The sequence below is a fragment of the Heterocephalus glaber genome, unplaced genomic scaffold, assembly GCF_053883595.1.
Source record: "Heterocephalus glaber isolate CG9 unplaced genomic scaffold, H.glaber_assembly_v1.0 deba00000716, whole genome shotgun sequence".
NCBI lineage: Eukaryota > Metazoa > Chordata > Mammalia > Rodentia > Bathyergidae > Heterocephalus > Heterocephalus glaber.
The window spans coordinates 65,126-88,985 of NW_028258158.1; the positions used below are offsets into that span (position 1 = coordinate 65,126).

Below are 23,860 nucleotides of genomic sequence, written 5' to 3' on the forward strand. Positions count from 1 at the left end.
TCGAGGCCTGAGGCCCGCAGGCTCCCTTACCCGTGCAGCTGGAACACTGGACTGTATGCTTTCCTCCTGGTCAGCTCTGTGAGTAGTGTGAGGCCCTTGACTGCACAGGCACCTGCCCCAGAAAGTGGGTGTCGCCATTGGCTGAGAGGGCGGGGCCTGCAGGCAGTGGGCCTGTCAGTTGGAGTCCGGCCTTGATCAGCGCAAGGTCCAGTTACCAGAACTGGATGGGGAGGGTTAGTCACTGTGGAGGACTACAGGGCTGAGGCCCTGGGACCGAGGGGAACTGAACTGAACCGGGTTTTAGGAGTGGAAGGGCTGCATCTGCAGAGGGGCCCTGGGCCGGGGGTGTGGCCAAGTTACACCCAACCCGGCTAGGCCCCGCCCCTTCCTCCAAATTGCCCACCCCCCACGTTTCCGTGCTCAGGCGCAAGCCTTCAAATGTTTTGCAGGTCCCACCCCATGCGTCACTCCATGTTCCATCTGTGAAGGTAAGGCGCAGTCTACAGGCTCAGGCCCTGAGAGATGGTTCTCCAGTGGCTGGGGCCGGAGGCCTGGCCATTTTCACCCTCCTCTCTGCCCCAAGGACCGTGCCGCTGCTCCACTGTCCAACTCCCTTGGTCCGGTGGGGCCTTCCCCTCCCCCCCCCAGTGCCCCCCCATCCCCCCCCCTTCTACCAGTCTTCTCCTGGGTCTCTTCTCTCCTACCCCTCCCTTTGTCTCTTCCTGTTCCCTCTTCGCCCCCCTCTCCCTGTCCTTATATCCCCACCCTGCCCGCTGCCTCTCCATCTAAGATCTGTTCTGCCTGCACAACCTTCTTTCCCTTGGGACCGGTGTTGGGTGGAGGCTGTGTGTGTTTCTGTAGTGTGCAAACCATAATGAAGTGTAATCTTTTCCTCCTGCTAAACCTCCGGAGCATCAGGTTGAAGCCTTGCCTTTGTCCTCAGAGCCAGTCCCTCGGTGGTTTGGGGCCCGAGGACTCACGCACTGCCTTCACCACTGCATACCACCACCTTCCGGGACGCCAGACACCTAGCTCTGGAGGCCCCTACCTGGGACATCTGGTGCCACACTCCAGGATTCGAGGCTGCTGCCTAGCACTCCGCACGTCCACCCAGGATGCCCAGCTGACCATGCCCCTCAAGGCCTTCCTGCAACTTGACCGGCAAAACTAACGGGGCCCAGCAGGTAAGGAGGGTAAGAATGTCATGCTTGGAGTTACAGTCTTTGTTTTTCTTAATCACATGTATTTAAATTTTTCTGTCTTTTCATAACTTGGTTTCTGTTTGGTTTGGTTTTGTTTTTTTGGTACCGGGGATCAAACTCGGGTCCTTGCGCTTGTGCAGCAGGTGGCAAAACCACTGAGCTAAATCCCCGGCCCTCTTTTCATAATTTGATAGCTCGTTTGATTTGTTGCTGTGCTGTCGAAATTGACTTGCTAGTATTTTGTTGGAGAATTTTGCATCTGTTCCTCAGAAATACTTGCGTGTACATTTATTTTGTAATGAACTTGTCTGGCTTTGATATCAGGGTAAGACTGACCTCTAAAACCAGTTTGGGCATATTGTGACCTCTTCAGTATTTTGGAAGAGCTGGAGAAAGACTGTATTTGTTTTTTTAAATATTGGGTGGAACTAGACTAAAAAGGCATCAAGTCCCAGATTTTCTTTGATTAGAGATTTTATTATTGATTCAATCTCCTTGGTTACTGGTCCTTTCAGATATCCTGTTTCTACATGTCTGAGCCTTGATAGATTGTATATGTTCAGGAATTATTCAATCTCTCTCTCTCTCTCTCTCCCCCTCTCTCCCCCTCTCTTCCTCTCTTCCTCTCTTCCTCTCCTCCTCTCCTCCTCTCCTCCTCTCCTCCTCTCCTCCTCTCTTTTTCTTTCTGAAGCAGGCTCTCACTGTGCAGTTCAGGCAGTTTTCCTGCACCATTTATTAAAGAGGTTATCATTCTTCTAGTGAAAGTGTATGACTCCTTTGTCAAAGATAGGGTGGCTGAGTGTGTTTGGAGTTGTTTGTGGATCGTCTAATCTGTTCCATTGATCCTTTGGTCTGCTTTTTTGGCCAGTACCATGCTGTTTTTAATCACAGTAGCTTTGTAGTATAATTTCAAGTCAGGGATTGTGGTGCCCCTGCCTTGCCTTAATTGCCCAGAAATGCTTTTGCTACTCTAGGTATCTTCCGGTTCCAAGCAAATTTTAGGATTGTTCCTCTAATTCTTTGAAATGTTCTATTGGTATTTTATTTTACTTTTGGTACTGGGGATCGAACGCAGGACCTTGTGCTTGCAAGACAGGTGCTGTGCCACTGAGCTAAATCCCTGGCCAGCTATTGGTATTTTGATTGGGATTGCATTATATCTGTATAACAATTGTGGAAGTATGGCTATTTTCACTGTATTGGTTCTTCCTACCCAAGAACAAGGGATATGTTTCCATTTTCTGTTATCGTCTTTGATCTCCTTTTTCAGAGTACTGTAGTTTTCAATATAAAGGTCTTTCACTTCCTTTGTTAGATTGATTCTTACGTATTTCACTTTTTTGAATATATTGTGAAAGGTGTGATTTCCACAATTTCTCTCTCAGTGAGTTTGTTATTTGTGTAAGGAATGGTATTGATTTTTAAGTGTTGATCTTCTATCCAGCTATGTTACTGTATTTGGTTATTAAATCTAGAAGTCTTTTGGTGGCGTTTTTGGGGTCTTCTATGTAGAGTATCATGTCATCTGCAAACAATGACAGTTTAAGTTCTTCCTTTTCTTTCTTTATTCTTTTTATTTCTCTTGTCTAATTGCTCTGGCTAATGTTTCCAGAAGTATATTGAATAAGAGTGGTGACATGCTGGGGATTTAGCTCAGTGGTTCTGCTGCCTGCCTTGCAGGCACAAGGACCCGAGTTTGATCCCCGGTACCACAAAAAAAGAAAAGAAAAGAAAAAAGAGTGGTGACAGTGGATAGCCTTCTCTTGTTCCTGATTTTAGAGTGAAAGTTTCCAGTTTTTGTCCATTTAGTATGATGTTGGCTGTTGGTTTGTCATAGATGGCTTTTATCAGATTGAGATAAAGACTATCTATTCCAATTTTCTGTAGGGTGTTGGACTTTGTCAAATGCTTTTTCTGCATCTATTGAGATGATCATATGGTGTTTCTTCTTGGCTGTGTTTTATATGGGCTATTACAGTTACCGATTTGTGCATGTTGAACCATCCCTGCATCTTTGGGATGAATCCTGCTTGGTCATGTTGTCTAATTTTCTTGATGATTTGGAGCATTCTGTTTGCCTGTATCTTATTAAGGATTTTTGTGCCTATGTTCATTAGGGAGATTGGCCGGTAGTTCTCTTTTTGTTGGTTGAATCCTTCTCTGGTTTTGGAATTAAGGTAATGCTTGCTTCCAGGAATGAATTGGAAGCATTGCTTCCTTCTCAATTTCACTGAAGAGTTTCAGAAGTAGCGGCATTAGGTCTTCTCTACATTTCTTGAAGAATTCAGCAGTGAATCTTTCAGGGCCTGGACTTTTCTTTGTGGGTAGATTTTAGTATATGTGCTGCCGAAGTGAGCACTGTTGGTAGATTTTAAATTATATCTTCAGCTTCATTTAAAATTTTTATATCATCTTGGCAATTCATACAAATCTAGGATTATGTCCATTTTTTCTGAATTTTCCATCTTATTAGAGTACAGGTTCTCGAAGTAGGTACTGATGATCCTCTGGATTTCTGTGGGATTTGTTGTGATTTCAGCCTTTTCATTTCTAGTTGCATGGATTTGAGTCTTTTTTCCTTTTCTTTTATAAGGTTGGCTAAGGGTTTGTGTATTTTGTTTTATCCTTCAAAGAACCAACTCTTTGATTCATGGATGCTTTGTATTTTTTTAGTCACAATTTCAGTAATTTCTGCTCTGATATTTATAATTTCCTACCTTTGGGTTTGGATTGCTTTTCTCGGACCTTGGGGAGCATCATTAGCTCATTTATTTGAGTTCACTCGGTTTTCCTGATGTGGCAATTCACCTCTATACACTTCCCTCTTCAGACTGCTTTCATTATGTTCCATAGGTTCCAATATGTCATACTATCATCATTGTTCGATTATAGTAACTACTTTCTTCATTAATTTCATCTGTGACCCTTTGAGCACTCAAGATCATTATTTAGTTTCCATATGTGTGCATAATTTCTGTTGTCTTTTGCCATTGCTTTCTAGTTTCATTATGATCTGCTAATATAGATGGGATAATTTTGATTCTTTTGCATTTATTTCTGCATGCTTTATGGGCTAGTATGTGGGCTGTTTTGGAGAAAGTCTCATGTGCTGCTGAGAAGAATGTGCATTTTGTTGGTTTTGGAAGGAATACCCTGTAGACATCTATTAAGTCTATTTGTTCGAAGGTTTGATTCAACTCTTTGACGTTTTTGTTGATTTTTTTTTTTGGTCTAGTTGATCTATCCATTCGGGACAGTGGGGTATTGAGGACCCCCATTACAACTACATTGGTGTTTATCTGACTTTTCTTGTCAATTAGTTTGTTTTATGAGGTTGGGTGTGTCAGTGTTTGGTATATATACTGTATGTTTATAATCATTATCTCTTCCTGTTGAATTGTTCCTTTAGCCAATATGTAGAGAAAGTGGATTTCAAACCAAAACTAACAGTAGAGGAGCATTTAGGTACAGAAACAGTCAAGAGTTTGGGTGCAGCTACGTCCTCTGAGAAAAGTGAGAGCTGGACCACTCAGAGAAGCTGAATTGCCTATGGAACCAGCTTCTTATTAACCGGGGCTTTCTATAAAGTCTGTTGACCCAGACCACCTGTAGAGTTAGAAGAGCCAGAGAAGCTCCAGGCAGCACCTGAAGAATGGAAACAGGCATCCTGACCCTATGTGTGAGGGAGATGACAGCCCCAGGTGGGCCAGGGTATTTTGAATCAAATGCCTGGGTGCCAGTTGGGCGGGCATGCGGACAGAACTCTGGTCGTGATTGGCTGCTGGTAACCAGGTGATGCAGGATGCATTCTAGTTGGCAAGTGCTGGCCTAGTCAGTTGGTCGGAGGTGGCCGAAGGAGAAAGAAGTCTGGCTTGATCTCTGGCAGTGGCTTTGGCTCTTAGCATTTGTGGGATCTCTGACCCCTTTAAATAAGCCAGATCACTGCCCCTCAGAAGACCAGTCAGCTTGGGGGGCGGGGGGGGGGGGTTGTGAGGGTAAGGCCAGCCTGCTGGCCAGAGGGCGGGTGGAAGAACCGCAGAAGAGTCTGCTCTGCATTGCTGAGCTGCTCAAGTGGGACTGAGCCAAGGTGCAGTGGTGCCCCATGGGGAACATTCTGACCTGTTGTGTGCGCTCCAGTGCCAGCCCCGAGCTGGGCCAGCGCACGGGGCCAGTGGAGCCAGACTGCGAGTCTGAGATTTCCGTGGGAACCAGGCATGGCCACCTCCCGTGCCACATCAGTGACCAGGAGAAGCCCCGAGGTAAGGAGGTGGTGGTGGGGACACTGTTTGGCTTAGGCGAAGCTCTCACTTTCCGAACCCTCAGGGCCCCGGGGGGCTTCTGGCTCCTCTGTTCCAGGAACTGGCTTTCTCAGGCCTGGTTTCGGGTGACTGTGCCTCGCTTTCCCACACTTACTCCTCCCTGTCTGTGAGGCCAGTGTCTTTCCCTGTCTACCCTAACATCCAGTTCGTGGCCCCTTTGGTTCCCAAATCCCATTCTGGACCCTTCATGTTAAGAGCTCTATTATACCTTGTCCTGTGGGACTTTATCAAGACTTGTTTGATATATTCATTCGCGCCCTTTCCTCAGAATTCCAATATGCCAGTATTGGAGCCTCCCTGTGTGTGTGTGTGTGTGTGTGTGTGTGTGTGTGTGTGTTTTAAGCTGGTTCCTCTTATGTTGATACTTAATTTTCCTGGACTTCATTGAAAATTTGTCATTATAAAGGTGCCGATAGCTAAATGGCCCTTGCTGTAAACAATTTTTAATCATTTAATTAATTTGAAATTCAAATGGTAATATATTGATGCTTTTGTAGGAAGTGGTCCCAAATCCCTTCAGAAACTTCAGTCAGCCATGAAAGTCTCTGTCACTTTGTCAACATAACTTTATTTTTCCACATAACTAAGATTTTCTCATCTTCTAATAGATATGCCAAAAACGTGAATTTTTGTTGGAGTCTTTTACATAAGAATAGTTTTAGTGAACCTGTGGAAGGAATACCATGAAGAGCAATGAGTAGGCCTCAGTCAGTTTCTAGTGACCTGCATTGAAGTACATTAAAGTGGGTGATTCAAGCTCAGGTTAAACCCAGAAGCCTCATATTATGCGTATGCAAGATTCTAAGCATATTACCGGGAGGGGACAAAAGAAGGACTCTTAGGCCGTGTATGAAACAGTGAGTTAGATGGTAGTCACTACTAGTCATTCTCTTTTAATGTGTTGGCATGCATTTTGATTTTGTCAGGGTGAGGGCTGTGTGATTTGAGCATTGAACTCCCTTTTTAAAAAGTAGAATAATTTTTAACATGTTTAGGTTAAGGAAATATTGCTTAACTGTTATTATATCTGAATCTTGGCACAGTTTGTCACAAGATTGGTTAAGTAGCATGAAGTCACTGAATAGGGTCATACCTGCCCGTGTGATGACTTTTATTACCTCAGGTAATAGCACGAAAGTTACAAAAGTTTCGTTTTCACTAAGTGAATGATTCTCCCAGCTTAGTTCCAAGAATCAAAAGTACATGGAAATGGAGAAAAAGTAAAAGAAAAAAAAATCAGTTTACATCCAGGAAGAGTTTGTAGATCAGGAGATTGCATCTCTAAGCAGTCTTAAGTCTGCCTTGCTGAACAGCCACCAAACAAAATAGCTAACAAAACGCGGTCTCTTATTGAGTGCAGCTAGGATTAACCATGCGATCGGTTGTCTGCAGAATGTTTGCTGTTTGAAAATACTCGTTTCACTGAACTGGTATCTGACAGTGTATCCATGATGCCAGGACAGCGCTTGCTCTCGACACTGATCCTGCAGTGTGGCAGTGTCAGCACAGAAGGGCGTGCTTGTATTTCTGTGGGGTGAGTAGGACAGGGGAGGAGGGCATATTCGATTCATCTAAAATGTGCTTTAGATCGTTCAGGTGTAAGTTTAGAAAAATAAACCTAGGACATAGCCTATTTCATTCCATAGGTGTAGAGAGATTCTACATTTGGACAGTTCCCCAGGAGAATTCTTACATGCTTGCCTGTGTTTCTTTCCTATTCATAACTAAAAACTTTCTCAACACTACTAAACGATTAAAGGTGTCGTGTAGCTACTTTGAAGGCCATCTACTTGCCTACTGAAGTAAATCAGCACATCCTTTTCTTTTCCTCTGTAGATGGAGCTCTGGAATCAAACCCTGCTGACCATCTAAGGGCAAGCACAATTTTCCTGAACAAATTTCATGCAAACGGTAAGACACTACTTCTCCCCATCAAGGATAGGACTGAAAACCATTGCTGTTTTTTGTGCTACGTTAGACAGTATTTAGAAGAACTCATACGTTGGCTTCCATTTCTCAGCTTTCCGTATATTCACTTTACTTTTACTATGTGATTATACATTTTCTTTTAAATGTCACTGATTGAGAGCATGTGGCTTTATGTTAACGCATTTTGGCACTTTATCAGTACAGTAGACCACATGATTAAGATGCAGTCATGGATTTGTACTTATTTTTTCACACTTTTTGAGCTTTTCTCTAACTCCACAGAGGAGATTTTAAAGAGAAATGATAGGACTTAGTTAAACTTAGATTAGCATATCAACAAATTAAAAAATCATGTGTTCTATGCATATATATGGGAGGGAAGAGAGGGAGAGATATTGAATCATCTCCTCAACCTCATTCCCCACAGTGCTCTTACCCAGTGAGCCTGCCTCACAGCACATTTATGATTTATGGTGTTCTCAGAATTTTCAGCTCTTCAAAACTTTTTCACCCTCATTTGAGAATTGGTGCAAACATGCTCCTCTGCTATTTCCTAGAAGGATAGCCGATGTGTGGAACGAGTGTAAATTTCTCGTGTCCTATTTGCTTTAGGAATCAGATGTATGAACTTGTCTGCACCTCGACTTCTTTATCTTTTTTTTTTTTTTTTTTGGTACCAGGGATTGAACTCAGATCCTTGTGCTTGCGCAGCAGGCGGCGAGACCACTGAGCTAAATCCCTGGCCCACGACTTCTTTTTCTTAATGTTTGGTCAGTTCTTTTTCTGTTAAAAAACATATGTGACCAAAATTTTAGTTGATTTCAATGGTAAGAATTTAAGGAAGGTAGGTTCGATACTGCTTGGAGAGATGCAGCACAATGAAAAATGTTTTTTACCTGCATTTGCGTTGGTGTGCAATTTTCCTTCCTGAGCAGGTCATTTCTGGTTAGCATTGCTGTGTTTCTCCATTTCTTCGAGGGCCTAGGGCCTCTCCGGGGGGAGCATAGGAAGCCCGAGGGGCTGCCCTGGGCTCCCCTCTTCAGGGGAAGGAACGTGCCTGCAGCGGTGTTCAGAGGTTAGAGGGGAACGCAGAGGGCACTGTGGCCCCTGTTGCTCTTGGAGCATTTATCCTGTTAGAGCAAAATGAATTTGTGTGTGTGCCATTGACACTCTGCTCAGCTAGATCAGCACACTCATTTCAAGTCCAGGATTTAAGGTGGATTACTTTACAGTTGTTTAAAGACCCACTCATTTTTTAGCAACATATTTTCAGTGCAGTATCCTTGTAGACTCCCAGTCGGTGTTTCAGGATACTTCGGGAATTGTAGTGCAGCGAGAGTTCAGTGCTTAGCCAGAAACTGGTTCTTAGAGCTGTCTGCTGTTAGATGCTTGTAATTAAGCTGTATGGTAATGTACAATTATAAAGTACTATTTATTTACTCAAGAAAGTCTGTACAGTGGTTGAGATTTGCAATAAGTTAACGTGTTTTTTTTTTTTAATTAGCTAAGTTTCTCATCTGGTCCAGCTTGTTTTATAGTTTTCTTTCATATAAGGAGAGTCTGTCATCTTTTAGGTTAAAAAAAAGGTATAACTAAGTTTTTGGTTTTTACTTTATGGAATTCATCTTGGCAGATGATTTATTTTTAAAAATAAAATAGATTTTTATTTCATTCTGTATGTTTGTAATCCATTGGATAATTAGTGGCCACTTCTATATACTTTCCTAAGACATTTGTATCAGAATGGATCAGTTTTTTTCTTTTTTTTTATTCTTAGCACGAGATCAGAGGAAAAGCAACTATATCAACCAAGTAAGTAAATAATTGGAAAGATAAGAAACTAAGAGTGAATCAAAATATTTCTGCCTTCATTTCTAAAAAATATAAAGAGGAGCCAGTCTGTTACCATGGACTTCTTTTTCTGCATTTTGTAAATCTCTTACATTTTCCTACAATGTTTTAAGTCTACTCAGGAAAGGCTTTGACTTAGTAATTTCCATTTTTGATGGGTTTTGATGTATAAGTTAATTACAGGAATGTGGATATAGAGTTAAAGATGCACTTGAAATATTTTGCCTTTATTTAGTCCCTTAAAAAAACAGTAGTAATCTATTTATTTTGGTACTGGGGATCAATCTGAGGACCTTGTGCTTGCCAGGCAGATGCGGCCCCACTGAGCTACATCCCTGGCATGAGTAAACTATTGAATACATCAGTTTTTAGCACTATTTATTATTTTTCTGTCATTAACAGTTGAATGTTTGGCTTCCTCTTTCCACCATGACCTTATTCTCCCCTCTTTCCTTGCAATGTACCAGATTGTATTAAATTAAATAACAAATTGGTATTTACATTGTGACTATTGTTCACTGCTGAGTTATGCAATAATAGTCCCACTGCGCTGCCTCTTTGTACACCTTTAATTCTTTCTCTTAAATATTTCTGAGGCCTGAGCAGTTCTGTACTTCTCCTGCATGATCCCCTTCCCCTAAGCAATGTTAGTTCACAAAGTCAAGTACAGTAAGAAACCCCAGCTGGTCTTTCTATTTTTTTTTTTAATTCTTTTATTGGTATACTTTAGGTATACAGTTCGTTTACATTTATCATTGGGCGTTTGTACCTGTACATGATATATCTTGGTTCTTATTTTTTTCCCATTACCTGTGGGCCCTTCACCTCCTCCACCCTTTCCCTATTTACATAGATTTCATTTCCTTTTTTTTTTTCTTTTCTCATAGTTTTTCCTTTCCCTCTTTTCCTTTCCCCTTCCCCTCTCTTCATTCGTTTGTCTTTGGACCTTTTTTCCTATTTCAAATTATCAATTATTCATTTTAATCATTTTAACCCTTGTTTACACTATCAGTTTCTCACACTAGAGAAACTATTCGGTATTTACACGTGTGTCCTATTTATTTCACTTAAGAGTATGGCCTGGATATGCATCCACTTAGCTATAAATGACTCTAGTTTTTCGTTCTTTGTGGCTGAATAGTACTCCATTTTATTTTAAAAAACCACATTTTTTAATCCAGTTTCCAGTTGATGGGCACTTGGGCTGCTTCCAAGCTTTAGCCATTACAAACTGTGCTGCTATGAATATGGGTGCACAGATATCACTGTGGTATGATTCTTTTAATTCTTTTGGGAAGATACCCAGCAGGGGAAGAGCTGGGTCAAATGGACCTCTAGTCCTAGTTCTCTGAGGTGTCTCCATACTGACTTCCCCAGTGGTTGCACCCGTCTGCACTCCCACCAACAATGAAGAAGGGTTCCTTTCTCCCCACAACTCCGCCAGCATTTGTTATTTGTTGATTTGATAGCCTCCATTCTTTCTAGGGTGAGGTGGAATCTCAGTGTTGTTTTCATCTGCATCTCTCGAATGGCGAGTGATGTTGAACATGTTTTCATGTATTTGTTTGCTGCTTTTACTTCCTTGTCTGAGAAATGTCTGTTCATTTCAGATGCCCATATTTGAATTGGGTCTTTGAATTGAGGGGGTTGTCTGTTAGCTCTGTTGGTGGTTTCTTTTACAGTGCAGAAGCTTTTTAATAAGATGAGATCCCAGTTGTTGATTCTTTCTGCTAGTTCCCATGCTGCTGAGGTTTTGTTCATGAAGTCTTTTCCTATGCCAGTGTCTTCAAAAGTTCCACCTAACTTTTATCTTCCAGCAAGTTTAGTGTTTCTGTCTTAATATTTAGATCTTTAATCCATTTTGATCTTAGTTTAGTGCATGGTGATAGGTATGGGTCTAGTTTTAATCTTTGGCAGGTTGAAGTCCAGTTTTTCCAACACCATTTATTAAATAGGCTATCTTTCCTCCGATGATGGTGGTTGGCTCCTTTGTCAAAGATGATGTGGCTGAGCATGTCTGGAGCTGTTTCTGCATCTTCTAATCTATTGCACTGATCCTCGGGTCTGTTCCTTTGTCAGTACCATGCTGATTTTATCACAGTAGCTTTGTAGTGTAGTTTCAAGTTGGCGATTGTGATACCCCCAGCCATGTCTCTGTTGCCTACAATTGCTTTAGCTATTCTAGGTCTCTTCTGGTTCTAAATGAATTTTTGGATTGTTTTCTCTAGTTCTATGAAGTATATTGTTGGAATTTCAATTGGCATTGCATTGACTCTATATAGCAGTTTTGGAAGTATGGCCATTTTCACTATATTGGTCCTTCCTACCCAGGAGCAAGGGATGTCTTTCCATTTTCTTGTATCCTCTTCGATCTCTTTTTTCAGAGTGCTGTAGTTTTCAGTGTAGAGGTCTTTTGCATCCTTTGTTAGATTGATTCCTAGATATTTCACTTTTTTGGATGCTATTGTAAAAGGAATTGGTTCCCTAATTTGTGTCTCAGTGAGTCTGTTATTTGTGTACAAGAAGGCTATTGTTTTTTGAGGGTTGACCTTGTATCCACCTACTCTACTGAATCTGTCAATTAAGTCTAGAAGTCTTCTGGTGGAGTTTTTTGGATCTTCTATGTAGAGTATCATGTTGTCAGCAAATAATGACAGTTTTAACTTCTTCCTTTCCTATCTTTATTCTTTTTCTTTCTTTCTCTTGTCTAATTGCGGTGGCTAATGTTTCCAGAACTATATTGAACAGGAGTGGTGATAGTGGGCATCCTTATCTTGTTCCTGATTTTAGCATGAAAGTTTTCAGTTTTTGACCATTTAGTAGGATGTTGGCTCTTGGTTTTTCATAGATAGCCTTAATCAGGTTAAGATAAATACCTTGTATTCCAGTTTACTGTAGGGTGTTTATCATGAATGGGTGCTGGATTTTGTCGAATGCTTTCTCTGCATCTATTGAGAAAATCATATGGTTTATGTCTTTGAGTCTGTTAATATAGTGTATTTCATTTATTGATTTACGTATGTTGAAGCGGACCTGCATCCCTGGCATAAATCCAACTTGGCCAGGGTGTGTATGATCTTCTTGATGCCCCTCTGTATTCTGTTTGCCAGTATCTTGTTGAGGATTTTCGCATCTGTGTTCATTAGGGAGATTGGCCTGTAGTTCTCTTTTTGGGTTGGGTCTTTCCCTGTTTTTGGAATCAAAGTAACACTTGTTTCCAGGAATGAATTTGGAAGTATTGCTTGCCTTTCAATTTCCTTGATGAATTTAAAGAGTAATGGCATTAATTCTTCTTTAAATGTCTTGTAAAATTCAGCAGTGAAGCCATCCAGACCTAGGCTTTTCGTTATTGGTAAATATTTTATTACATTTTCAATTTCCCTCATTGTAATTGGAGTGTTTAGAATTTCTTTATCTTCTTCATTTAACTTTGGCAGTTCGTATGTATCTAGGAATCTGCCCATTTCTTCTGTGTTTTCCATTTTATTGGAGTAGAGGTTCTTGAAGTAGGTGTTGATGATCCTGTGAACTCCTGTTGGATCTGCTGTGACTTCAGCTTTTTCATCCTTAATTGCATATATTTGTGCCTTTTCTTTTCTTTTTTGATAAGGTTGCCTAAAGGTTTATCAGTTTTATTTATTCTTTCAAAAAACCAACTCTTTGATTCATTGATTTTTTTTGTATTGTTCTCTTAGTCTCCATTGCGTTGATGATTTCTGCCCTGATCTTTATAATTTCCTCTCTTGTATGAGCTTTGGATTCATTGTGCTCTTCTTTTTCTAGGAGCTTGAGGTTCTGCATTAGGTTATTTATCTGAGTTTTCTCTGTTTTCCTAATGTGGCCATTCACCGCTATGAATTTCCCACGTAGAACTGCTTTCATTGTGTCCCATAGATTCCTGTATGTTGTACTGGCATTTTCATTTACTTGTAGAAACTGTTTGATTTCTTCTTTACTTCTGTGACCCATTGGTTGTTCAAGAGGGTGTTATTCAGTTACCATGTGTGTGTTGGGGTTTTGCGGTTTCTTATGTTATTGATCTTCAATTTTTTGGCACTGTGGTCTGATAATATACAGGGGTTAACTTCATTTCTTTTACATTTACTTAGATATGTCCTATGAGCTAGCATGTGGTCTATTCTGGAGAATGACCCGTGTGCAGCTGAAAAGAATGTGTATTCCGATTTTATGGGGTGGAACACTGTAAACCTCTATTAAGTCCATTTGTTCAATAGCTTGGTCCAGTTCTCGAATTTCCTTGTTAACTTTTTGTCTAGACGATCTGTCTATTTGTGATAGTGGGGTATTGAGGGCCCCCACTACAATTGTGTTAGTGCTTATTGGGTTTTTCATGTCTATTAACATTTGTTTTGTATAGTTGGTGGCATTCGTATTTGGTGCATATATATTTAGGATTGTCATCTCTTCCTCTCGGATTGTTCCCTTCACAAGGATGTAGTGACCATCTTTGTCTCTCTTAATTAGTTTTGGTTTGAAATCTAGTTTGTCTGCAAATAAGATTGCTACCCCTGCTTTCTTCTGGGTTCCGGTGGCATGGAGAACTGTTTTCCATCCTTTTACTTTCAGTCTATGAGTTTCTTTTTTGAGTTAGGTATGTTTCTTGTATACAGCATATTGCTGCATTTTCCTTTTTAATCCATTCTGCCAGTCTATTTCTTTTGATTGGTGAATTGAGGCCATCAACATTGAGGTTTATAAGGGATAGATTTTTTTTTTTTTTTTGGTCCTGGGAATCGAACTCGGGTCCTTGCGCTTGCACAGCAGGCGGCGAAACCACTGAGCTAAATCCCCGGCCCAATAATTGATAGATATTGATTTATCCTTGTCATGATGTTTTACTTTTGTTGACTCTTTTATTTCTTATTTTTCCCCTTTTCACTTTAGTTTCTTACCTTGCCTGTTGGCTTCCCTCTGTTGGGCCTCATGGAGTTGTGGCCTTCATTGCTTTTTTTCTAGGATATTGTTTAGAATTGCTTGTAGTGCTGGTTTGGTGGTCATGAAATTTCTCAGGTGTTCTTTGTCGTTTGAGAATCTAACTTCCCCGTCAATTTTGAAAGATAATTTTGCAGGATACAACAGTCTAGGTTGGAAGTTACTTTCTTTTAGGGTTTGAAATACTCCACTCCAGGCTCTCCTTGATTTGAGGGTTTGTGTCGAAAAGTCTGCTGTGATTCTGATGGGCTTTCCTCTGTAGGTGACTTGTTTCTTTTCTCTTAACTGCTTGTAGGAGTTTGTTTTTCTGTTGGGTTTCTGGGATCTTGACTATTATATGTCTAGATGTAGATTTTTTTTGATCATGGCTAGTTGTAGTTCTATATGCCTCACTTATCTATATGTCCAACTCTTTACCTCTGTCTGGGAAGTTTCCCACTATTACTTCTGTGAAGTTTTTTTATGTCAATTGTGCTTTCTCCTGTTTTTTGATGGACTCCTATCAGTCTTATGTTATTCTTCTTTGCATCATCTAGTAGTTGTTGGATTGATTTCTCATGGTCCCTTACTATTTTTTAAAAAATCTCTATTTTCATGGTCTCTAATCATGATCTTCTCTTCTATATCTGATATTCTATCTTCAGATTCCCTTAATCTGCTGTGGGTACTTTCAGTAGAGTTTTTGATCTCCTGAATATATGATTGAATCTGTTTCATGGATTGCAGCTCTTTCTTCTGTTGGGCGACCATGGTTTCCATTTCTCTCTTATGCTGGGTATTCATGGCTTCCAGCATGTTTCTGAGCTCATCTATTTTTTGTTATCTGTTTCTGTTCTAGATCCTCTAATCATGTCTTTCACTCTGCCCACCATCTCTGTAGATATCTGGGAGATTATTTCCGCTTTGAAGTTTTCCTAGAGCCTCATTCATCTGTTTTGTTACTTCCTGTGCTATCAGTTCAGGGTATCCAGGTGGTTGGTTATGGGACTTTTCCATCTCATTTCCCCCAGGATTTACCCTTGGTGGGGTGGAAGTCTGAGTTTGTGTCTTGCTTAAATGTCTTCTCATTTTTGTTTTTGGTACTGTCCTTGGTTTAACTCCTGGGTTGATAGTTTGAAGTTGCTTATTGTAGGTATCTTTGTTGCCTGTAATCAGAACCCTTATGGAATGATTGCTTCTCAGAGGTGTCTTCCAGATACAGCTGGTCTTTTAAGTTTTGAGTCTCTAATGACTGTAAGGCTATCTCATTTTCCTTGTATTAGGAAGGTTCATTGACTAGATCAGTCACAACACGTTAGCCCAAGTGATGCAGTCAGCAACACCATTGCATCAAGTACATCTTCAAAAATGACATTTTGTTGTAGTTATTAATCTATCACCTTTAGCTGTGAGAATTAAATCAAGATCGAGGACCAACCCAGCATATAGTGAATAAACTCTTCAATATAACAACTTTACCCTTTGTGATGGGGAGTTCGAAGGGGTTTGAGAGGGAGGGACAGATGGGAAGAAGGATAGGGGAAGGTTAGCAGTGTGGCCAGAGGACACAGGTGAGAAGGAAAAAGAGAATACTAGGAAAATAAAGAAGAACTCCGAATGAGGACCAAAACAGGGACAAAAAGGGAAGATGAACAATGTGGGAGAGCACGAGAGTGAGTGGAAGACAGAAAGGAAAGAGAAAACAAGAAGAAAATAAAAGAAAAAAAAGGAGAGAAAAACAAATATTTGCAAAGAGTAGGAAAAAAATTAAAGATAAGAGGAGCAAAAAAAAGAGAGAAAAAAATAAACTAATAATACTAATTTTGGGAATAAAAAAATAAAATGAATATGAAGGGCCTCTTTCAGGGTATGTCTCTGCCGTCACAATAGACAGTGTGGGTAGCAGTATGCAGATAGAAGTCAATGAGTCTCAGCGAGCTAGTCGCAGACCCGTGAGATTCAGGCAGATTTCTGGCTGCAAGTCCCAAGTTGAGCTCCCTGTCCTCCTGCAGGGTTGAACTCTGCAGAGTTGTATTGCAGGTTCCAGCTGCCCTTCCCCTGAAGATAGTCCCTGTCCTGATGGGAGGTGAAGATGACTCCAACTTACCCAGTTCAGTGGTCTGGTGGTCCAGTGTCCTCTGCGTCTTTGTAGTGTGGAACCAGTTGACGGTGCATGGAAGAGGCCGGGCACGGGGGCGGCGGGGGGGGATCCAGTGGATTGCTGACTTGCTATGGCGTCCTGGTCTTTCTGTTTTCAGTCTTCCTTTTTTTGTGGCGAGGGAGGAATTAATTTCCTATTTTCAATTGGGCAGTGTTCTTAGCAGCCACCCCCATGTTAGAACATTTCTCGCATGCTTATCAAGATATTTTCCATGTCTTAAAACACAGCTGTTTCATTTTCTCCCTGAGGCTGCCCTCGTTAAGTCTTTCCTACCTTAGTAAGGCTGGCTTTCCCTTAGGCCTGCTGTCTCGATCTTTCTCTGGGATGTCTCCGTGAAGTCATCTGGTTCTTGTATAACTGCTGTCCTCACTGTCCTGGATTCTTTTGTTTCCTCTGTCTTGCTGCACTCCCCTGTGTTACTGGAACACATTTTGCTGGAGAAGGAGGCCATACCGATGTGGGGGTTTTTTTGGTACAGGGGATCGAACTCGGGACCTTGCACTTGCGAAGCAGGCGGCAGAACTACTGAGCTAAATCCTCGGCCATATCGATAATTTGAAAGATCTAACCAGGAAGGAAACCCCTCCTACTTAATGGAACATACACTTGTAGGTTGAAGCTAATTTTCACAATGGTCTTCTTATTCCTAGTGTTGGTCTTAACTCTGTTGCCATCCTGTTATACGCATGATAAATAACTAGTTCTAGCCAGCTCCCGGAAGCTTTTGGTATCTTCTCTATCTCTGGGATGCTGAAAGAACACAATAAGTTTTGTTACTGACTTTTCATCTTATTGGGATGGCCATTAAGGTCTGCACTCTGCCTCCTTCTCTTTTAATTCTTGGTATTTTCTCCAATTTTTTCTTATAGTTTGGTTATCCAGATAGTGTGCCTGTCAGACTAGTATTTCTTCGCTAATGTCAAATTTCCATCCCCTTTCCATTTTCTGGTGTTTCCTTTGGCACTGATTATGTACTAGAGACTCCTTGAGTTTGTGCTTTGATTGAACCTTGTATTGAAATGTTTTAAAGTTTTCATTTGCTGCTGAATTTTGAGAACTCCCACAAATTCCTTTGTCCCTGTTGCTCTTGCTGAAGGCTTCCCTGAAGTGTGTGGCTGTCCCGGCATTCTCTGGTTGGAAATACTCTATGTGCACAAGACTTTTTGTTAACTAATGGGCCTCACTGCAAGAATTTGGCAGCAAAGCTAGCTCTTCATTGTTGGACCCTAGTATATTATCTGGGACCGGGTCGCTGGGGCAGTCTGATTTCTTCAGAGAAGAAGCACCCGGCCTTCTACCTGGGGAGTACAGTCAAGGCAGCCTGGTTTCCAGAAATTGTTTGGTGTACAGTTTTCCCCTGTTATTTTCCAGTTTTAGTCTTGATACACTTGGCATCTGCAGGGCTGTCAGATTTAGTATCTCTAGAATATAACATCTGCATTCTGCAGTGATGGGAACAGGTTTGCATGTTTATTTCTTACGGTTCTTCTTGGCCTCTGTTTCGCATTTTACTCCAAGGTGCTGTGTGCTTCTGAGTTGGGAACCTGCTGTGGGTTCTGCCGGACAAACTGGCTGGCTGTTTCTGACCCAATCACTTTCCATAGGCACCAGAATTGTGCCCCAACTGAATGAAGGTAGATGGGGTCAAATGTGCAGGACATGGAGGAAGAAAACGGCAGTGTAGGCAGGAGCAGGATGGATGAGACCGGAATGTGTCCTGATGTGTATCACATGGCTTAGAGCATAAAATTAATAAAACCTTGAGTGGCTGAGGCTTTCCATGGGAGTAATGTAATGGGAGTAATGTCTACCTAAAAATGAACTGAATGTTCAAGTCCCAAGGTTGTTTCTGTCATCTGTGTTAGATGTGAGGGAATCTTAAAGATTCTGCACTCTTGGTAAGGGGACAGGCGCAGAGACCCCCATGGCCCTGGCGTGTTCGTAACTGAGCAGCCCTGGCACAGAGTCCTTTGACTCTGACACATTTGTTTCATCACACTAACACACTCATGTAAGTTAACTAATCAATCAAGTACTAGGCTTTTGTTTGCTGATATTGTGCCAGTATTAATTTAAGGCATTGCATTTTCTTCTGGTTACTGAATAGTAGAAAGAGAAAATCTCTAAAATCTTACTTTACACTTGTTATAATATTTATAAAGGGATTCACACTAAATGCTTGTCAGGTTTGATGATAGGTACCATACCAAGGGCAGCACTGTATAACCCATTCCTCGAGCATCCCTGGAAGTCAAGGGCCTCTGCAGAGCCATACGCATGATACTACTCTCAAACAGTTTGTACAGTGTAAGAAACATCTTAGTGGTTTGTCATTTGACATTTTAAGCAAGGGAAAACTCCCACCTTTTATGGTTTTAACTTACTGTGACATTCTCTTCTACTTTCCTTTCCCTTCAGGAATCTCCAGGGCAGCTTATTGGGATGTATAGCTCCTGCTCAAGGATATTTCTAGATGACAGCACACTCAGCCTGCCTAGTTGTATAAACATGATGGAGTGGTGAGTACAGGAGGTTGCAGAGGCCCAAGTGATGGACTCCCACTGATAAATCATCCCAGCAGTGCTGGGTAATTTCAGCCATGTGATTATCCTCCTCTATGCTCAGTTTAAGACACTGGGGGCAACTATATATATATATATATATATATATATATATATATATATATATATATATTGATTTGAAGAGGCTAAATGTGAATTTTCAGTTTTTGTTTTAGTCTCAGACTGCATGGTAGAAGGGAACACCAGTTAGCAAATAAAGAATCCTGGGAAAAATGTACTTCTTTATTTCATGCTTTTATGTTAAACTTAAAGAGAAGAGGTGCTTTCTATTGGATGTTTCTAGAAGAAACAATTAGTTCTGTGTGAGTTACAGGCCTAAAACAGTGTCTAGTACTTTAGAAATGAGTCTCGGAAGAAGGGACAGCCTTTCTTCTGTCGGTGCCGCAGTATATCAGCATTTGAATGCTCTCCATCGTATGTGAGCAGCTCACCAGTATCATAAACTCAGCACCATAACAAATGAAAGATACAAAGTTTAGAAAGCAGGATGCTTCATTGGAAAGGGAGAAAAAGGAGAAGATAGATAGCTGCCCTGACAAGAATCAGGGCAGGGGGCTCCGGAAAGATGGAGGACCTGTGGCCTTTGTTCTTGGCTGCTTTTATTGGGTGCCAAGGACTCTTTGCCTACCTGGAACTTGCCATAACCCAACTGGTTCCCTGGGCGGTCTTGGCATTAGACTGAGCCCCCTTGCCTCCGTCATTGTCATTTCTTGAGGGGAGGGGTCCATGTAACTTCTGTCTATTTGTCCTTGAACAGTGTCTTATCTCCAGGGTGGCAGGTGACTGGCTGGGAGGTGCATATTCATGGTTAGTTTAGAGTTAGTAAGGGGAGGTGTGGGTCTCTGTTGTAGTAGTTATATAGTGGCCCTAGAGTGGATACGAGTGTGTGTGTGTGTGTCTGTGTGTTAGTTCACCCCTGTATACACTGAATAGAGCTTTCCCCAGAGTTAGCCAGCCCCCCTCCACCTTCTGCTTCCCCTGCATTCTATTGGAAGCAGAGAGGGACGGCTGGCCTTGGCTTTGTGCACTTGGCTTTCTCTGTCCTCTGCTTGTCAGCTCTTCTCTGGTTTTGGGTGCAAGTTCCAAGGCCATTTGGTGCCTTTCTTTTGAAGTGTTTTTTCTTTTCTCTACCCTTGAGCTTGAGACTGTTCTCAGGGGAATTTTCCCAGTAAAGTTTTAACTCCTTCTAGTTAGGATTAGCCAGAAAACCTAATGAGCCCCCTATTTTATTCTTTCCCTGCCTACAGACCCCTTCCCCCTACACTGATGGGTCACAATCAGAGATATGCAATGAGAAGACCCTGACAGGAATCTTTCAACCTTATTAAAAGCCAGGTGCAGAACTTCCCCACCGAGTTGGGGTTCTCCAGGGAACATTATCCATGTCCCTTGGGGTTATGAGTTTTGGTTTTCAGAATGTAGCTTATATTTCTTTAGAATGTTAATGCCCTTATCCTTCATTTCACTTTTTCAGTCAAAAAATGTAAATAACATAAGAATTTAATTTTGTTTCTCATGTGTCAGCTTTTCTTTTTAGCTGATCATCAGCACAGTGCTGCCTTGGTTCACAAACTTAATTCTTTGCACAGTTCTGGTCAAAAACCGAATTGGATGAAAGCTAATCAAATTCTTTTTTCCTTTTTTTTTTTGGCACGGGGGATCGAACTCGGGACCTCGTGCTTACAAGGCAGGCGCCGGAACCACTGAGCTAAATTCCCAGCCCCAGCTAATCAAATTCAATGGTTAGGTCTAATGTTGACCTGACCTTATGGGGAAATTTGATTCAGTTCTCATTCAATTTACTTTACACCAGAATTGTAGAAAGAATTAAGTCTGTGTACTGAGGTACCACTGTAATTTCTACTTGTATTAAAAACTACAAGTTCACATACCTGGTGTATTTTTCTCTCACATTTACAATAGTAATTGAGATCAAATTGTGTTTCAGCAAAACCTCAGCACTATGCCTAAGTTTTGAAATTTGGCATCTATCAAGTAATTACTGAATGTTTATATTCAGCCAGCACCCCAAATTCATGACTGAAAAGCTGCTCTGCTTTGATAGGGTTGCCAGTTTCTTTTGCATTAAAACCCTTGTAAAGGTTCAATGTATAATTCAGCCTAGAGTTTTAAAGAGCAATGTTCCTCAATTCACACTTGTTTTTCTCCCCATCTTAGTCTAATGTTTAGAATTTTGCTTTGAAGTACAGTAAGTTTTAGTTGGCTTTCATTGTGTTTTGTTAAATCATTGTGTGCACTACTTTTCAAATAAATATTTAATAATAGGACAAGTAGGCATTTAGGAAAATTTTAAAAAATGTTTATCATGGGGTAATAGTTCCTTGTTCTCATGAATACACTTGTTTTTTTTGGTACCGAGGATCAAGCTTGGGACCTTGCGTATTTAAAGAAGGTGGAGGAACTACTGAGCTAAATCCCCAACCCAATAGCTCATTGTTCTCAATAAAATGGGTAAACCTTATTAGAATCAGTTACACAACTATTTCAAAATACGTGTCTGCAAACACATGCATTTTCCCCACCTGCACCTTCCCATCGATCTATGGGCACTTGGAAGCTCTAGGAAATCAGGGATGAAGGCAAGGTGTAATAATACACACAAAAGCATTCCCGGTGATTCTGACCCAAACTCTTAAGTCATTGGCAAACTTCATTGCATGTTGGAATCACCCAGGGTAACATTAAAGTACTCTTTGGTCCAAATTGTACCCTGTGGCACTTAATCAGAGTGTCTTGAAGTAAAATTCAGGACAGCTTTTTTCTTTGCTTGTGCAGCAGGCAGAGAAACCACTGAGCTAAATCTCTGGCCCTATTGGTACATTTTAAATATACAATACATTTACATTTATCATTGGATGCTTGTACCTGTACACGCTGTATCGTGATTCTTATTTTTTCCCCATTCCCCTGCCCTCCCTTGACCCCCTCCACCCTTCCCTATTTACAAAGACTTTGTTTCTACTTCTTCCTTTTCTCCTAATTTTTCCTTTCCCTTCTTTCCTTTCCCCTTCCCCTCCCACTTCCTCTACTCCTTTGTACCTTTTCTTCCTATTTCAAATAATCAGTTATTCATGTCAAGCATTTTAATCCTTATTTACACTTTCAGTTTCTCACACTAGAGAAACTATTTTGTTTTTTGGGTACTGGGCCTCGAACTTGGGTCCTTGTGCTTGTGAGGTAGGTGATGAAACCACTGACCTAAATCCCCGGCCCGAAACTATTTGGTATTTACACGTGTGTCCTATTTATTTCACTTAAGAGTATGTCCTCAATATGCATCCATTTAGCTAAAAATGTCTCTAGTTTCTCATTCTTTATGACTGAGTAGTACTCCATTTTAAAACCACACTGTCTTTATCCAGTTTCCAGTTAATGGGCACTTGGGCTGTTTCCAACCTTGCACTATTACAAACTGTGCTGCTGTAAACATGGGTGCACATATATCGCTGTGGTATGATTCTTTTAATTCTTTGGGGAAGATACCCAGCACCCAGCAGGGGAATAGCTGGGTCAAATGGGACCTCTAGTCCTAGTTCTTTGAGGTATCGCCATACTGATTTCCACAGTGGTTGCACCAGTCTGCACTCCCACCAACAATGGAGAAGAGTTCCTTTCTCCCCACACCCCTGCCACATTTATTATTGGTTGATTTCTTGATAGCAGCCATTCTTTCTGGGGTGAGGTGGAATCTCAGCATTGTTTTCATCTCCATCTCTCAAATGACCAGCGATGTTGATTATTTTTTCATATGTTTATTTGCTGCTTTTACTTCTTTGTCTGAGAAATGTCTGTTCATTTCAGATGCCCATTTTTGAATTGGATCTTTGAATTTGAGGGGGTCTTATTTTTTTCAATTCTTTATGTATTCTAGATGGTAGTCTTTTGTCTGAGGTACTGCTGCTAAAACATTTTCCCACATTGTAGGTTGTCTGTTAGCTCTGTTGGTGGTTTCTCTTGCAGTGCAGAAACTTTTAATAAGATGAGATCCCAGTTATTGATTCTTTGTGCTAGGTCCCATGCTGCTGAGGTTTTGTTCATAAAGTCTTTTCCTATGCCAATGTCCAGAGTTGTATCTCATTTATCTTCCAGCAAGTTTAGTGTTTCTATTTTAATATTTAGATCTTTCATCCACTTCGATCCTAGTTTAGTGCATGGTGATAGATACGGATCTAGTTTTAATCTTTGGCAGGTTGAACTCCAGTTTTTCCAACACCATTTATTAAAGAGGCTATCTTTCCTCCAATGAGGGTGTTTGGCTCCTTTGTCAAAGATGAGATGGCTGAGTGTGTCTGGAGCTGTTTCTGCATCTTCTAATCTGTTGCATTGATCCTTGGGTCTGTTTCTTTGCCAGTACCATGCTGTTTTTATCACAGTAGCTTTGCAGTGTAGTTTCAAGTTGGGGATTGTGATAACCCCTGCCATGTCTCTGTTGCCCAGAATTGCTTTTGCTTTTCTAGGTCTCTTCTGGTTCTAAATGAATTTTTGGATTGTTTTCTCTAGTTCTGTGAAATACATTGTTGGACTTTCAATCAGCATTCCATTAAATCTATATAGCAGTTTTGGAAGTATGGCCATTTTCACTATATTGGTTCTTCCTACCCAGGAGCAAGGAATGTCTTTCCATTTTCTTGTATCCTCTTTGATCTTGTTTTTCAGAGTGTTGTAGTTTTCAGTGTAGAGCTCTTTTGCATCCTTTGTTAGATTGATTCCTAGATATTTCATTTTTTTGGATGCTATTATAAAAGGAATTGGTTCCGTAATTTTTCTCTCAGTGAGTCTGTTATTCGTGTATAAGAAGGCCATTGATTTTTGACTGTTGACCTTGTATCCAGCTACTCTACTGAGTCTGGCAATTAAGTCCAG

The 23,860-nt window shown here is 41.0% G+C and overlaps 1 protein-coding gene across 1 annotated transcript in view; it reads left to right on the forward strand.

Moving 5' to 3' along the window:
- Nucleotides 1-5,202: 5,202 nt before the first annotated feature.
- LOC147829177 (cyclin-Y-like protein 1) overlaps nt 5,203-23,860 on the forward strand; it is a 31,390-nt gene continuing 12,732 nt past the window's right edge. Inside the window, exons 1-4 of the mRNA XM_087206773.1 lie at nt 5,203-5,461; nt 7,358-7,432; nt 9,228-9,262; nt 18,813-18,913. Coding sequence (XP_087062899.1) covers nt 5,305-5,461; nt 7,358-7,432; nt 9,228-9,262; nt 18,813-18,913 — 368 coding nt within the window. The 5' untranslated portion in view covers nt 5,203-5,304. The remainder of the gene's footprint in view (nt 5,462-7,357; nt 7,433-9,227; nt 9,263-18,812; nt 18,914-23,860) is intronic.